Source organism: Protomyctophum parallelum (assembly GCF_964188405.1).
Source record: "Protomyctophum parallelum genome assembly, chromosome: 1".
NCBI lineage: Eukaryota > Metazoa > Chordata > Actinopteri > Myctophiformes > Myctophidae > Protomyctophum > Protomyctophum parallelum.
This window is the reverse complement of record NC_139697.1, coordinates 15,195,198-15,211,512: the sequence shown is the minus strand read 5'-3', so window position 1 is coordinate 15,211,512 and position 16,315 is coordinate 15,195,198. Positions and strand designations below refer to the sequence as shown.

At 44.4% G+C, this 16,315-nt stretch overlaps 1 protein-coding gene and 1 long non-coding RNA gene across 5 annotated transcripts; both read right to left on the bottom strand.

Annotated features, from left to right (window-relative positions):
* Positions 1 to 556: 556 nt before the first annotated feature.
* Positions 557 to 2,917, bottom strand: LOC310862667. Its single transcript, XR_014569594.1, has 2 exons — positions 2,112 to 2,917; positions 557 to 2,066 (listed from the first exon to the last, which is right to left on the bottom strand). It is a non-coding gene; the product is annotated as an uncharacterized lncRNA (long non-coding RNA).
* Positions 2,918 to 3,899: 982 nt separating this feature from the next.
* On the bottom strand, positions 3,900 to 15,882 carry LOC310861990 (E3 SUMO-protein ligase ZBED1-like). 4 transcript variants are annotated; one of them, XM_083769728.1, is made up of 6 exons: positions 15,730 to 15,747; positions 14,128 to 14,202; positions 13,629 to 13,867; positions 7,282 to 7,609; positions 6,522 to 6,687; positions 3,900 to 5,121 (listed from the first exon to the last, which is right to left on the bottom strand). In XM_083769728.1, coding segments are annotated over exons 3-6 (1,596 nt in total). In that variant the 5' UTR covers positions 13,631 to 13,867; positions 14,128 to 14,202; positions 15,730 to 15,747; the 3' UTR covers positions 3,900 to 4,021. The 4 variants fall into 4 exon arrangements, with proteins under 4 accessions (XP_083625854.1, XP_083625853.1, XP_083625852.1 ...); XM_083769727.1 differs by lacking the exon at positions 13,629 to 13,867 and having other exon boundaries at positions 15,730 to 15,882; XM_083769726.1 differs by lacking the exons at positions 3,900 to 5,121; positions 6,522 to 6,687; positions 7,282 to 7,609 and adding exons at positions 10,276 to 11,276; positions 11,976 to 13,250.
* Positions 15,883 to 16,315: the final 433 nt, after the last annotated feature.

Below are 16,315 nucleotides of genomic sequence, written 5' to 3'. Positions count from 1 at the left end.
GTCAACACTGTTGTAGCCCCTGAGCTGAATTAGCAGGCAGAGCTCCTCTTAAAATCACACAGAAAACAAAGACCTTTAGCAATGTCGAAACCTCACGGTCGTTTTTGGTGTTCCACAGGAATTAAACTTTTACAATTGTTTCTGCTCAAAGAATCTCAATCAAGTGCAGAACAAAGGATGATAAAACGATACATGGGAACAAATTGTGACAGAACTATACCGACATTCTCTCTGCCCGTGACTCGTTCAACCAAAATTAAAATCTATAATTGTGACGAATACCTCTTGTTGTCAGACACCATTTTGTAGGTTTCTGTGTAATTATTTGGTGAATTATTAGACAGGACAATTAGTACTTTCCTTCCCTGATATGTTTTAAGTACATAAGAGACTTTGCTATAGAAACATTGTCATACTATGTCTCAGATCCCTTGTTTAGTAGTAGAATCACATCAAGCTTGTGGTTCATTGATACAACATCAAAGTCCAATAAATGACGATACATGTCCGTTTCTGTGTTCATAGTCAACTATTCTCTCAAGACAGACTGTTGACCGTCAATGAGGGCGCCGTTTCCCCTTTGTTTTGACCATGGGCTCTCAGATTGATACTAGTTAACAAACCCACACACTTCCACACAAACTGTTTCTTATGGTAAAAACCTTTGCAGCCTACTTCTGACTTTATCTTTCATCTTCTTAAGTGTTTATTCTATTGATTAATTAAATCAAATAATGGAGAAACATGCTTTTTTCACCTTTTACATTTTCAATTATTATATTTTTATAGATTTTTATAATCGGCTACATCAATGTCTGATTATAGCCATTCAAGCCTCATTTTATAATAAGTTGTACTACGGTGTAACGTGGAAATGGCAAAGAAATTGAGAGCTTGATCATTTAAAAGAATATTTAAATTAGAAGACAGTTAGTTGGATTAACTTCACGGCAGTGTTGTGTTTTCAGTGTTCACTCCATTAAAGGGTCTTTGACAAATCTCTAATGTGAATCGCGTTAATGTCCTCACAATAAATAGGACAGGATTAAGCATACAAACGAAACCTGAGCTACAATCACTTTAGTTTTGACTTCGTCTTAAAGACGCAACTTGAACCATGTTCAACCTCGTCTTCATATAATTGGTCCTCACTAATGCTCATTATAATATGGCACCATTTTGATTCACTCTGTGTCTCAGAGGAAGAAGGGTTGTGGGACAGTTCCGAAACTTGGCCTACCAGTGACATCATCGATTGGGATTCCAAGCTAAAATAACCTACACCGTTTCTCTTCCTGGAAAGTTAGCATGCTGAAACAGAAGCCATCGTTCTCGCATTAATACAAATAAGAAGTTTGTTGAAGTTGTTTAAAACGACCAAACTGCCTACCGATGATGTCACTGGTAGACATGTTTCTGAACTGTCCACCTACCAACAAGGCGCCAGACCTAATGAACGACAATGGTATCATTGGCGCAAGTATATGAATATACAATGAAAATGGGTGAAGTGGTCTTTTAACTCACACGGGACTATTTTAACACAATAAACACATGTAGTCACATAAGAGAGAGAGTCCTACAACCAAAACATCACAGCTTCAAACACCAGGACCCACGAGTTTCATATGCACGACAGGACAGAGTGACAGACCCTCCCCCTTCTCATCATAACATAATCATCTCATCCCATTCTACACCGTCTAAATCCAGTCAGTTTAACTCTGAGACTTACAGAACCGAAAAGGTGCCATTTGATTCCTCGCTATCAATGATGTTTTAGCTGGAGGACCCCCCCGAAACCCCCCCTTGTAGGCACCTGGGGGACCCCAGGCCCCCCTAGAACCCCTCGTAAGCACCTGGGGGACCCCAGCCCCCCCGCTGTCGGGCAGAAACCTCACATCTCCATTCCCAAACAGATGAATGGCCTACTTCGTCGTCATACAGGAGTGTCACACAAAAAGCAGAGAAAAATATAAAGATCTTTTTAAATGACAATAACAAAGGAATGTTTTGGGGGGTTTCTGCCCGACAGAAACTAACACTCCCTGTCTTACACTCCCATCCTGTCTCACACCCGACACTGTCTCACACCCCATCCTGTCTCACACCCGACCCTGTCTCACACCCCATCCTGTCTCACACCCCATCCTGACAGCCAGAGATAGCAAGTGATCTGGCAAACAAAATTGTGCGAAACGGTCCCGACATGTAACGTCAGCCATGGTGTTTTTGCGACATAGCCCGAACCAATGAAATTTACTACGATCTAATGAATGATAAACAAACTAATGGATAGAACGGCTGAGAGGAGAGGCCTCTCTCCGCTTTTCTCAAGCAACGTACGGCGCGAGCACACACACACACACACACACACACACACACACACGCACATACACAAACACACTTCAGTAGAAAATAACCACTAGATAAGGGGTTCACCCTACCTACCATTTGATGGCGGTTTTGAACTATAAACATGTGTGTGCTGCTGAGCAAAGTGGGATAGACGCTCAGGTCGTCCACTGTGCAATTTGAATGTCCAATTTCCTTAAACACACATTAAGAGAAAATGTGTGAACATCTCAAAGAGCTGCCTTCCAGGAACAGATGAAAAGCAGCTCCACCGCTAAAAAGAAACGAGGTGGGAGGAGGACACGATTACCAAAACTCGCTCAAATCGAGGCAGAGCCCAGTGGATATATTGATTGAAACACACGTCTCTGAATGACTTTTTCCTCACTTGGCTCGTGTGGCTGTATCTCAGTCAGGATGGAGTGTTACTTATAAAGATGAGAACACATATAGAGTCATGTATTTCCAGCGCGTGTGCCCCAAGGGGCCAGCTAGGCACTCCAATGTTGAAGCGCTATGCCCTAGTGGTAAGCGGAAGGACTGCAGGCGGACCCGTGGATTCTTGACGAGGAAACCCTGTGCAACCGAGCGCTCAATGTTAAAGCCCAGCTGCACTTCCGCATTTGGGCACCAAAATTTGGTGCCCAAATGCTGAATCAGCGAAAAAATGCGGAAATAGACGGTACTTCCGGCAGCCTTCCGGGTGCTTCAAAACGCCACTGAGCAACTTCCACTGACATGAATAGCGGAGGGGGCGGAGCTTCGCGCCAGTTTAGTCTCTATCCTTTTAATACTCTATGGTGTGCCCATTTTGAGTTCCGCGATAAAAAAAGAAAAAAGTGGCAGTCATGGCAGCGAGCTCCGTAGCGTGACGGCGTTGCTTTCCTACGTTGCGTAGCGCCTCGTTAACCCATTCTGACCTGAGATCAGATTCTAAAAATGTCTTCTACATCCTGACGGTTTTCTGAAAAAGCTGTGTTTCTATGTCAGTCGTTCTTCAACTTTAAAAAAATAGCAGACCTACAAGCTCGTAGCGCGCCACTCGGTGGTGCGCTATGAGCTTGTAGATCTGCTATTTTTCAATAGCTAAAGCATAACATAATGCTAACACCAGAAGGGGTTTAAACAACTTGAACCACAGCATTCCCTATTCCGGGGGGAGGGGGATAGCTTCTAGATCAGTGGTTTTCAACCCTTTTCATGTCAAGGCCCATTATTTATTCTGCATTTGAGCCACGGAACCACCAATTGATGACATTTAGCCTTGCAGACCCAAAACTAAAAGAATATTTTGTTGTCGTTGGATGAGATTGTGTCCACAATTCCCATGCTGTATTGATGTTGGTACCATTAGGAGAGATAACGATGATAATGATGAATGAAAAATAACAATTATTCTACATTCTCTAATTGTGTAGACCTCTGTCTTGGTTTCATTTTATGCTCTCAAGAGTTAAAGATCCATTTGAGTCGCTTATCGCCGCGGCTCAATGATGTCATGTTGTAATTATCTCAACCAACGCGGAGGTCCTAAAAATGGAGTATGCGTCCGACCTTCACGCGACGGAGCTCAGTGCCTCGACTGTCGTCTTTACTGAGGGGGTCGACTTGGGGAAAAAAAGACACGTGGGGGCGGTGGGCGGTGAGATGGCGCTGCGATGCGTCTTCATTCGTGGTCCGGGGGGAAGGCGGGGGGAGCGTAGCGGGGGAGGTGCGATGGGTGCGGGGGGCCGGGCGGGCGGTGCTCTCTGCTCTTCTTCCCCCGTTGGAAGGACGAGGAGGGGGCGTGGCTGTGGGGGGAACTCCACTCGGGCTGGGGGCGGTCCCTGGGCCTCTTCGGGACGCGGGACGGGTGTATCCACTGCGGGGGAGGGGCGAGGAGTCCATCGAGCGGGCGGGCAGTGGGGAAGCCCTGGTCTCGGGGAGGCCGGGGATGTGAGTTCTTGGATCCTCCTCTCGTTTGTGAGTGGTTAGATTCCCCTCTCGGATGTGATTGGTTAAATCCCCCTCTCGGATGCGATTGGTCAGATCCTTCTCTTCTCGGATGAGACTGGTTAGATCCCCCTCTCCAATGCGATTGGTCAGATCCTTCTCTTCTCGGATGAGACTGGTTAGATCCCCCTCTCCAATGCGATTGGTCAGATCCTTCTCTTCTCGGATGAGACTGGTTAGATCCCCCTCTCGGATGCGATTGGTCAGATCCTTCTCTTCTCGGATGAGACTGGTTAGATCCCCCTCTCGGATGCGATTGGTCAGATCCTTCTCTTCTCGGATGAGACTGGTTACATCCCCCTCTCGGATGCGATTGGTCAGATCCTTCTCTTCTCCAATGAGACTGGTTAGATCCCCCTCTCGGATGCGATTGGTTCGTCTCGCCTCGCCGCGATTGGTGGTGCTCTTCTCCATGGTGAGACCAGTTAGTCCCGCCTCCTCTGGGATGTGACTGGTGGTTCGCCCCTCGCCCCCAGCTCTGACTGGGCGCCGCTCTTTGACGGACGGCCTCGTGCGACCACTGCTGTCCGTCCTCGTGCGACCACTGCTGTCCGTCCTCGTGCGACCACTGCTGTCCGTCCTGTCCAATAGGAAGGGGCGGTGGGCGGGTCACAGCCAGGCCTCTCATTGGGTCCTGTTCGGACTGGTCCATCCCCTCGTTGCTCCTCCTGGGCCCCGATTGGAGGTCGTCCAAATAGTTCTTTCTCTCTATTGGATGGCCTCTGGACGCGTTGAACAACTGCACCGCCTCCCCTGGGTCAAACCCATCCACATCTGTATGACAGACAGACAGACAGACAGATGAGATTGTACAGGTCAGTACTACATTATAATGCTTTCTTCAGCATCAACATGGCAATGCAAACGGGTGCAATATTCGCACTACAAAGGATGCAAATGCACTTAATGCAGCTGAGGCAAATTGATCCTGTCAAACAGCCTTTTAGGCTAGTTTTTTGTTTTTTAAGTGCAGATGGCGGATATAACATATAACTGAAATATACAGATAAATTATTGGCATTTTGATAAATTGTATAAATAGGTAAACATAGTGGAAATAGCTGATCTACATGCTTAGAAGGCATCACAAAATGACACCTTGTAAGCGTGTCTCCAATTATTATATTATATGTAATATTGGTGACAACCGTAGTTGAGTCAACCACGGCTAGTGACGTTTGGTTAGAACAGTTACCAAGAAGTAAATAGTGGTTGGGATCCTGAACCGCAGGAACCGGATCCTACAATACATTGAGGAACCAGATCCTGGAACCGGATCCAACAATACATTGAGGAACCGGATCCTACAATACATTGAGGAACCAGATCCTGGAACCGGATCCAACAATACATTGAGGAACCGGATCCTACAATACATTGAGGAACCGGATCCTACAATACATTGAGGAACCGGATCCTACAATACATTGAGGAACCGGATCCTACAATACATTGAGGACCACCAGAACTCTGAAGAGTGTACAAATGGACCCATAAGGACCCATTTGGAACCTTTGAATGGGACCTTCTGCATAATGAGTACGGTACTTAAAACTTTTGTAATTTAATATTTCAATGCCTATACTTTAGTTTTTTTTTTTTAAATACCAGACTTGTAACAGACTATTTCTACAATAGGGGTATTGAATTGATACTTTACTACATCAGTACTTCACTACATCATTACATCAATGACGCCCCGTGAGGACTTTATTAAAACAATAAATAAGTAAACACGGTACCTATGAGGTATCGACAGACCAGGTATCTTTATTAAAACAATAAATAAGTAAACACGGTACCTATGAGGTATCTACAGACCAGGTATCTTTATTAAAACAATAAATAAGTAAACACGGTACCTATGAGGTATCTACAGACCAGGGGCTGTATTTTGCGTGTCTTAAGTACCAGGTCTTATTCCCTAACTTGAGTAAACTAAAGACCTGGAGGCGTGGTCAATGCTCTTTGGCCACTCAGAATAGCCAAATGGCATTGATCACGCCTCCAGGTCTTTAGTTTACTCAAGTTAGGGAATAAGACCTGGTACTTAAGACACGCAAAATACAGCCCCAGGTATCTTTATTAAAACAATAAATAAGTAAACACGGTACCTATGAGGTATCTACAGACCAGGTATCTTTATTAAAACAATAAATAAGTAAACACGGTACCTATGAGGTATCGACAGACCAGGTATCCGGTGCGGTTCAGTCCGTGCGTACAGTGGACGCCGACCAGCGTGTCGTTGTGGGGATTCTCTCGTAGGAAGTGCCGCACGGCCCGTTTGAAACTGAGGATGGTCTGATCACTGGGGACCTGGTGGCCCTCTGTGAAGATCTGTGACATGTAAGAGAAACAAATAATTACAAAGAAGAAAAACAACAAAAGAAAGCGTTGTAACCTGCCGTTTTCTTATTCTTTGTAATTATTTGTTCGGCCCGAAAGATTGTGTTTGTTGTCATGATTTGTCACAACTCGAGTAGGCTTTGTACGAGGCTTAAAAAGGTCTTTAAATAAATACTTTTTGAAATGTCTATGAGGAAAATGAACGGGGAATCATTTCCTGGGCCCTGGTAGGGGGCGGGACTGCGACGCTCCATAGACTGACACCACGCTAGACAGGAACACCCATAAACATCACATCCGGTTTTAGCCCGGGGTAAGAATTTTCTATGGCTGCCGATGCAACTTGGTCCAATCCTTAATCACATACGGACAAACATCTATGCCGATAATCTCTAACTTGCGGAGGCAGGGTGCCTTGTCCACGGGCAAACAGATCTTTCAACGTATGGCATTGCAAATACGTTTGATAATCGCTACTACTAAATGAAAACTAAACTGAAGTTTAAAAAAAGAAGAAAAAAGTCAAAACTAAATATTAATACAAATTAAAACGAATAATGATTTTAACAAATGTGTAATAACAACCTTGATAAAAAGCAGGGACGTGGGCAGGTCGTGGACCTTGTAGTAGCGCGTGGTGAAGGTCAGGTCTACGATCAGCCCCAGCTCCTGGCCGCTCCCCTGCAGAGTGTCCAGGAGCTCCCAGGGTCCGAAGGCCTGGTCCCGGGGCAGCAGCCGGGTCAGCGCCGCCCTCAGGGGGACCTTGAAGGCGATGAAGCGCGTCCTGGGGATCCTCTCCCCGACCGCCCGGTAGTCCAGCCATCGGTCTGGGACGCCGCCGCTCTTCTTGTTCTTGGAGAACATCTCCTTCTCGCCCGTCGTCGCTCCGAGACGCCGACTCAGCAAACTACGCCTGAAAGAACATTAACATTAAACCCATTAAAACTGTTTGGTAGCCATAAACGTCTAGACGTCTAATTGCCAATTAAGTACCGGATGCCACGGACGACAAGACGTCTTCCCTTGGGAATAAAAAATAAAAAATTCCTCTAATCTGGTGTACAGGTGAGGACATGCACATTACATGCATAATAGAATTACAAATTCTTTCTTTCTTCATAATGGGAGAATTGGCACTCAAAGCCTAAACTGGTGACCACCAGGTGGCGCTGAAAGAGACATGAGACCCAGAATGATTCCACAAGTTGTCTTTTAAATCCTGACAGTTTTCGAGGTTTCTGTCAAAATTGTTATGTATTCGACCATCGTTTCTAAATAATTAAAAAGAAAAAAGAAAACCTTTGAGCTCCGAACCTGCTGCTTTGACCCAGACTGCAATTCATAAATAGTTCAGTTTATTTTTATTTATAGTCACACACACACACACACACACACACACAATTCAGAAAATACAACATACTGTCTAGGGTTTTAAAGTTTTGAAACCACAGGGGGAACCATAGTGCAGGGAGAAAAGATGAGTTTTTAATCTAGATTTTAAAATGTCTAGTGAGTTGGCATCTCCGAACAGCTTGTGGGAGAGCATTCCAGAGACAGGGGGGGCAAAAATAGCAGATCTACAAGCTCATAGCGCGTCACCGAGTGGCGCGCTACGAGCTTGTAGGTCTGCTATTTTTGCCCCCAACCGTTATTTTATTGTGGTTTATGTGAGTTTGGGAGTGGGAGCGTAGTGGTCGTATGCTTTTATTAACCCATTCTGACCTGAGATCAGATTCTAAAAATGTTCTTCTACATCCTGACAGTTCTCTGAAAAAGCTATGTTTCTATGTCAGTCGTTCTTCGATTTTTCTAAAATAGCAGACCTGCAAGCTCATAGCGCGCCACTCGGTGGCGCGCTATGAGCTTGTAGATCTGCTATTTTTCAATAGCTAAAGCATAGCGTAATGCCAACACCAAAAGGGGTTCCCGCCCAGAACTGGACATATAGTGTGGAGCAAGTCCATTTAGACTTAGAGCTTTAAATGTCAGAACGAGCACCTTGAAATCGGCTCTGGCCTGCGATATCCTATAATAATAATACATTTTATTATATATTAAGGCGCCTTTCAGGGCACTCAAGGTCGCTATGGGTGGTGACATTGGGGGTTCCCAAACTGTGGCACGCGAATGCCCTCTAGGGGGTGCTGCGTGACATGAAAAGGGTAATGGTGGTTTTACAGTGTCATTTATATTTAAAGGACCACTTCACCACTTTTCAACCTATCTTCATATAATAGGTCGTCACTAATAATCATGATAAAATGGCACTTTTTTTTCCTACTCAGTCTGTGTCTCATAGGAGGGCTGTGGGCAGTTTAGAAACCGTCTTCCAGTGACATCATCATTAGGCAGATATTTTTTTAAACAAGATTTTTTTACAAAGATGTTTAGATTTTCATTATTGTGAGAACGATGGCTTCCATTTTCGCATTGCAACTTTTCAGGACTAGAAAGCCTGCAGTTTCTATTAGCTTGGATTCCCCATCGATGATGTCACTGGAAGACGGTTTCTGAACTGCCCACAGCCCTCCTATGAGACACAGACTGAGTAGAAACAAATTGAGCCATTTTTTCATGATTATTAGTGAGGACCTATTATATGAAGATAGGTTGAAAAGTGGTGAAGTGGTCCTTTAACACAAAACGGCAAAATCCCATAAAGCACGGAGATGTATAGAGCAGCTGTGGGAGTGAGTGAGTATACAGCAGCTTGCATGTCTGCAGTGCAGTGACAATCTATGATTATTTGCCATAATCATATTAAAATTAAAAAATTGTACATTTTCGTCCATATGCAAACGAGACTGAGCATCGGGGGTGTGTCAGCTAGGCCAGGAGTTAACAGTTGGTGCACGGTCAAAAAGGTTTTGGGGACCGCTGGCATAGACTATCAGTGAATTAAGGGTTAAGTTCCACAACGCGTCCCCACCAGGGGGGCAGTCAGCCAGATATTTCGTGAAGCCTCATTTGAAATCGGTAGTTCATATAATGGCCCCATAGCTCCATAGAGGCCCATGTATTTTGGCCCAACTTCACCTAGACTGTATTACCTTAATAAACATGGTCATGAATACTTTCTTCTTCCAGTCACTAGTTTAAAGTCTCATTTCTAATGTCATAATATTCTTTTTGGAAAATTATGGTCCCATTAATTAAAATAATGACCATAAAGTCGCGTATGTTCCGAGAGGCGTGGCTACCGTTACCGTCTATGATCGGGATTCCCCTCCCACTCAAGAGTCTTCTCCTCCCACTCGAGTCAAAATAAAAACCAACGGAGAAGAAGGGGGGAAGTCCCGCCTCGTTGTCTGGGCAGCCAATGGCCAGCTGGACCCAAACGGAGCCAGCCAATGGCCAGCTGGTCCAAAACGGATCTAGAAAGATGGCGATTTACAGTGCATTAGAATGCAAGGGATTTCAGGCTTCATTTTACGTTCATGTTAGACCCGGGGAACGCTTTGTCCATATTTTTTACAGTCTATGGTCCCCACAAAGGATTTAAGCACCATTATTAATAACATCTAAAGCATCGTTGAGAACTATATAAATCCAAAATAGTATTAATAATAACACGAGGTATTTCCAAAAGTAGAATTTATTTCACAAGTCGTTTCTTACAAAGAAATACAAGTACAATGCCGAAATGAATGCAGATAGCCTCCGTGAAACAGTGAACAGTGTTGAATGAATAGGCCTAAATACTAATAGGCATATTTTTGTTTGGTTGCAAACTGTAAAATAATACAAATAAAAATAGGCACAAAACCAATGAAACCACTGTACCACAATGTGAATAAACCACCATCGGCAGACAAAGCGCCCTCTCTCTGGCCAATAACCGGCAGCCCTGTAGAGCCACGCTATACGAGTATAAAATACAGACCTGTATTCTGCACGGGGCTACTGTACTGTAGGCCACGGGCCTACTGTATAGGCTGGCTATATTAAACAACTTTTAAAACAAATATAGCAGCTTCAGCTTGAAACATGTATCATTAAACAAAAACGAAATAGCTTGTCTCGTCACTCTTGAGTCTTGACTCTATATAAAAAGAAAAATAAGAAAAATAACTGGCTGGAGTCGGCCCCCACCTCTGCAGGCCTGCCTAATTGCTTACTCCATACAGCCCTACGCTCTTCATATTGTGTGCCAGGCAGACCAGCGTGTTCACATTCTCGGGGAGAAGGCCGCTCCTTCTCTTTTTAACAATATATCCCGCGGTGGAAAATATTCGTTCCGACGGCACGGAAGTGGCCGGGACGCAAAGACACTGCTTCGCCGCCCTCGCGAGTTTCGGGTAGCGGGACTGGTTTGCCTTCCACCACGCCAGCGGCCCGGACTTGGCCTTGGACTTGTCCTGGAGGTAATGCTCCATCTCCTTTTTGGCATCTCCGTCGCTACCATCCTCCTTCACCTCGTCTTCATCCTCCGACGACTGGAGCAACATTTCGATCTCGCGCCGTTTCTTTTTTTTGGCCGGCGGTCCCGCCGCCGCGGGCGCCGCCTCCTCCTCTTCATCGCTGGCTTGGTCTTCCTCGGTTGTGTCGCGCTGGTGTAAGTGATCAGCGAGGAGAATGACCTGGAAATCAAATTAGCCTTTAATTATTCATCATTTAAATGGGAAAAGGGTAACGCAGGCTACAATGTGGCATATTAAGATAGTTGTGAATAGAATTTGTGAAGACATTAAACCCATTTATGACGTGAACCCCTTTTGGTGTTTTAAGCATTATGATATACTTTAGCTATTTTAAAATAGCAGATCTACAAGCTTGTGGCGCGGCACTCGAACATCTGCTATTTTTAAGATGGTGAAAATGTTGCACAAATCTTTGAATATATATATTGACGTTTTAACTCAAATCTTTGCCTCTGGGGTAGTGCCTGGGACATCATATTTTCAGATGGGGGGTCGGCAGCCAAATACATATTTTTTGGGGGTCCTTGACATGAAAATGTTTGAGAACGAATTACATAGAAACATAGGTTTTTCATGTCACAATTTAGAAGGCATTTGTAGAATTGTCCTCAGGTCTAAATGGGTAAATATGGGTCTCAGATGGAGACAAACCCCTTATCCCTAAACTTCTTTGCCTTTTTTTTTTACTATTTTGAATGTTTGAATAGTTCAACTAGCCAATCTACATTGACACGTTGTGAGCTTGTAGACTGGCCATTTTAACTATTCAAGAAAAAGGCAAAGAAGTTTAGGGATAAGGGGTTTAGCGGCAGGCTATAGTGTCTTTCATATTTAAATAATTGAATATATTAGTCTAACCTGGGTGTGAACGTTTTCCTTCAGCTCAGCGTCGAGGAATTTCAGATGTTTGAAGCGCGGGTCTAGGGCCACAGAAAGCAGATAGATACTGCTAGGCTCCAGCTCCTTCAGCTCCCATCTGGTGTCTACTTCGGTGATGAGGGTCTTTTTCAGCTCTCTAATAGCAGGGCTGTCTCCCTCGTTTGGGGACAAGTAGCACTTCTTCAGGTTGCTTAACATGGGTACGGTCGCCGACAATGACACATTGATCTCTTGGGAAAGCAGTTCCGTGAGTGTCAGTAGAGGGTGGAGCACATCGGCGGCATCTTTTGCCAGGGTCCACTGTTCTGCTGTGAGGTCCAGTGAGGTCCACTGTTCTCCTGTGAGGTCCAGTGAGCAATCATCCTTTTTGGAGACGGCGAGGTCGCGCAACACAGCTGATATGCGCCATCGTTGTTCCACCAAGCGATCCAGCATCATCAATGTAGAATTCCAACAAGTGGCAATGTCAGGGATTAGTTCATGGTCTCGGATGTCCTCCCGCGACTTGACTTGTTTAGCTTTCAATGCAGCTGTAGCTTTTGCACTTTTTCTGAAATGCGACACGAGATTCCTGGCCGCTGTGACAGTGTGCTGCAGTGTGGCATTTACCTTTAGGGAGGAGTTTATACACAGCTGCAATGTGTGTCCCGAACAGTAGACCCCCTGGACTTTGCCCCAATTCTCTGGGTCCCGTTTCAACACTTCGTCACACAGCTTCATGTTACTGGCGTTGTCATGTACAACAGCGGCTCTCTTGTAGTTTGGTATGCAATACGCGTCGGCCACTTCACTGAGGCATCGTGCTATGTCAGCTCCAGTGTGCTCCACACTCAGTTCCTTTGTTTCCAAGACGTATCCCTGCAGTTTCCACTCGTCGGAAATGAAATGACCGGTGACAGCCATGTATGCCTCCATCGCAATTGACGTCCAAGTGTCTGTTGTGAATGCTACGGCGGTGGCATCATCGATATGTGACGAGACCAACTCGTGCACGGCCGTGTGCCTCCTGGTTAGGTGATTGGAAACAGTGGATCTTTTGGGCACGGTGTAACCCGGGACCATCAATGTAAGCATCCTCCTGAAGCCCTCACCCTCCACTATATTTATGGGCATCGAGTCTAAAGCAATGAACTCAACAATGCTCTCCGTCAACTTATTCTTTTTCTTCTCAGTTAATGTGTGCTTGTCGAATTCCAGCCGCGTCTGCGTTGTTGTTGAGTTGTTGGACCCATCGTCCAGATCCAGCTTGTGTACCTAAAATAATTAATATGATATTATTATTAGCCTAATAAGCCTATATCATTTGCTCTTATTACACACAAGGCGATACATGGTAAATAAAATGGTGTATTTATATAGCGTCTTTATCCAAGGCGCTTTACATGTGCATTACATTCACCCATTCACATTCACATTCATACACTGATGGCGGCAGCCAGAAACCATGCAAGGCACCAACCAGCACATCAGGAGCAATTAGGGGTTCAGAGTCTTGCTCAATGACACTTCGACACTAACTCTGGGGGAGCCCGGGTTCGAACTGGCAACCTTGCGGTTTACCATCCGGCCACTCTACCCCTGAGCCACCGCCGCCCCGATACTTCTAATTAGCGCCAGGCCAGCCATACTTACATTTGTTAAATGAGCGCCCAGATTTGTCGTGCCGCCGCAGTATGCTATGGGCTTGTCGCATACTTGACACACAGCCTTTGTTTTATCCTCCGTCAATATGTAGTACTTCCAGACGGGTGATTTCTTCCCACTTGTTGTTGCTGCCGCCATGATCGCTTCAAATCTCTTCATTATTGGCTGTGTCATTGTGTGCGTGATGGCGCGCAGTCCACAGTCCAGTGTATTTGCCTCGTCTCCTGCTGTCATGCAGTACTTTCAAATTATTGTAAACCCAACATGAACACAGTACCCTTATTATGCATTATCGCATTCTCGCCGAGATATATTTTCAAGTAAAAAAACAAAACAAAACGAATGGTTCGAGCTCATTAATTATGATTGGAGTGCCAACCCTAACAGGCGATTGTTCGAACCCCCGAAGGTTCGGGGACGGCCTTAGTGTGCTCTCCTGCAGAGCGTCACACTGTCCCGCCAAACTAAACACATTCAATTTAATTACTTGTTTGTTGTTTGAAGACACTGTCTGAAGAGTCTGAAGGACAGCATGGGCTCCAAAACGTCCCTCTTTGTAACCCTGAAAAGAAAATTGAGACAAACAATTAGCAAAGCAGCAACAGTGTGCGACTCTATTATCTTTCCTTTCCTTGGAAGACACCGATAAACCAAACTAAACACACCGACATCAAAACAAATCACAAAAACAAGTCGTTGATTGACTGATAAATGTATTTCACAGTTTGTAGAATGGGTACATTTCAAACAAAAGCACTAGTCAATACAAAAGCTGCTACTTTGAGGACGATACCGAAAAGCACTAGACTTGTTTGTTTACATCAGGGTTCTCCATTTTAAATTCATCAGAACATTTAAAGACGTACAGAGAAATCATCAGTATCAGTAGTAGCATTATTATTATCTGGAATTAATTAGTAGTATGCTATTATTACATTACTAATTGTGGTAGTACTAATAAGACTCCGAGTAGTGGTAGTAGTAGGTGGTATGGGAACTTTGAAGAAGGGTTCCAAATTAACAGCAGCCAGGACTGCAGCTCTGCTGGTGAAACTACTAGTATAACCCGTTAAGTCAATGGAGAGGGGGGGGGGGTGTTTCAACTGAAGTATCTTTTTTTCAAAACTGCAAAAAATGCTGCTATTTGTCCCAAAGTGACTGCAAAAAATGCTGCTATTTGTCCCTAAGTGACTGCAAAAAATGCTGCTATTTGTCCCTAAGTGACTGCAAAAATGCTGCTATTTGTCCCAAAGTGACTGCAAAAAATGCTGCTATTTGTCCCAAAGTGACTGCAAAAAAAGCTTTATACCCTGTAAACATGTATATATTAACGATCATGCAATGTGAGATAGCATCTGTTCTGTTTACAAAATGTTGTACCCCCTCCAACTGTATACAATACTTTCCCCATTTTCAACTGTTTTTATTGTGTTTTGACACTTGCTTTGGCAATGTAAACATGTTTTCTCATGTCAATAAAGCTCCTTTGAATTGAATTGTTTGCGGCTAGAGTAGAAAGTGAACCAGACCTCTGTTCCCTCAGTCCTTTGTTCCCTACCCCCCCCCCCCCCCCACACACACACACACCTCAACTCCAAACACCCCACTACTAGCAATGACTACTGTTTTACTATTACCTAGTAATATCTGATGGTGGTTTGATTGATAATTGTATTCACAGTTAGTAGAATGGGTACAGACAGTTCAAGCAAAGGTACATACAAGTAAACTGCTAAGAGGATGAAACCAGAAAAAGCACTGAGACTTGTTTACATCAAGGTCCTCCATTTTCAATTCATCAGATGGTTGCTGGTTAGGTACATAGGGTAGTAGTAGTAGTATTATCAATAGTACTGGTGGTATATAAGTAGTATTATTACATATTGTTGTATTGTATTAGCAGTAGTAATAGTAGTTAGAAGTACTGTGGGTAGGTTTATTATAGGTTATTATTTCACTTATGTAATGTTAAAACTAACTAACAGAGTCCTTTCCTCCTCGTGGAAAAAATGGCCGTGACGACATCATCATGCCAGACCGCCGGCCCCCGGGCATGACGAGATTAAATTCAAAACGTTAATTTATTTACCTTAAAACGTCACGAGCCCTCCGGTAACCTTGGCGACAACGACCCAAATTTAACTGGTTAACGTTTCCATGACAACGGATCCGTTTTTTTTTTCTCCACGCTTTGTTGACGAGAGAGAGAGAAAGACTAGCACTACCGACCGTTTGTTTACCACGTTACTGTACTGCTGCTGGAATGGCGCGCCCCGATAACGTCGTCGCGCCAGGGAGAGGAGGTGGGGCGTGGCCTGATCGTCGCGGCGATAAACCCGTCACCGCGTTCAATGAGTTGAACTTTACTGTTGCTTTTGTGTGTTCACTCTTTAATGTTTTCTGTTAGTAATATAATCCCCCCTGGATCTGATGTTGTATTGTTGTTTGTTTTTCTTGTTTTGTATTAAAAACTTGATTACTTAATGCTCCAATTGTACAGTATATACTTTCCCCTGGCCTCTGTAAAATCTGAATCCCCCCCCCCATTTCCCCTCACTGTATAGTATCTTTTCCCTTTTTGCTTCCTATATGATGAATTCCTGTTCTGTTCTCTAGGAAATGTCTATTTGTATGTATCTAAATGTTTTGATGAATTGAACAATGTGGACCCTCAC

What these genes read in the sequence shown, in the direction of transcription:
- LOC310861990 (XM_083769725.1), bottom strand. Translation starts at nt 13,874, where the DNA reads ATGACAGCAGGAGACGAGGCAAATACACTGGACTGTGGACTGCGCGCC. An exon ending in TGGGCGCTCATTTAACAAAT is followed by an intron (nt 13,251 to 13,628) that starts GTAAGTATGGCT and finishes TAATTATTTTAG; the next exon opens with GTACACAAGCTGGATCTGGA. An exon ending in AGGAAAACGTTCACACCCAG is followed by an intron (nt 11,277 to 11,975) that starts GTTAGACTAATA and finishes TTTGATTTCCAG; the next exon opens with GTCATTCTCCTCGCTGATCA.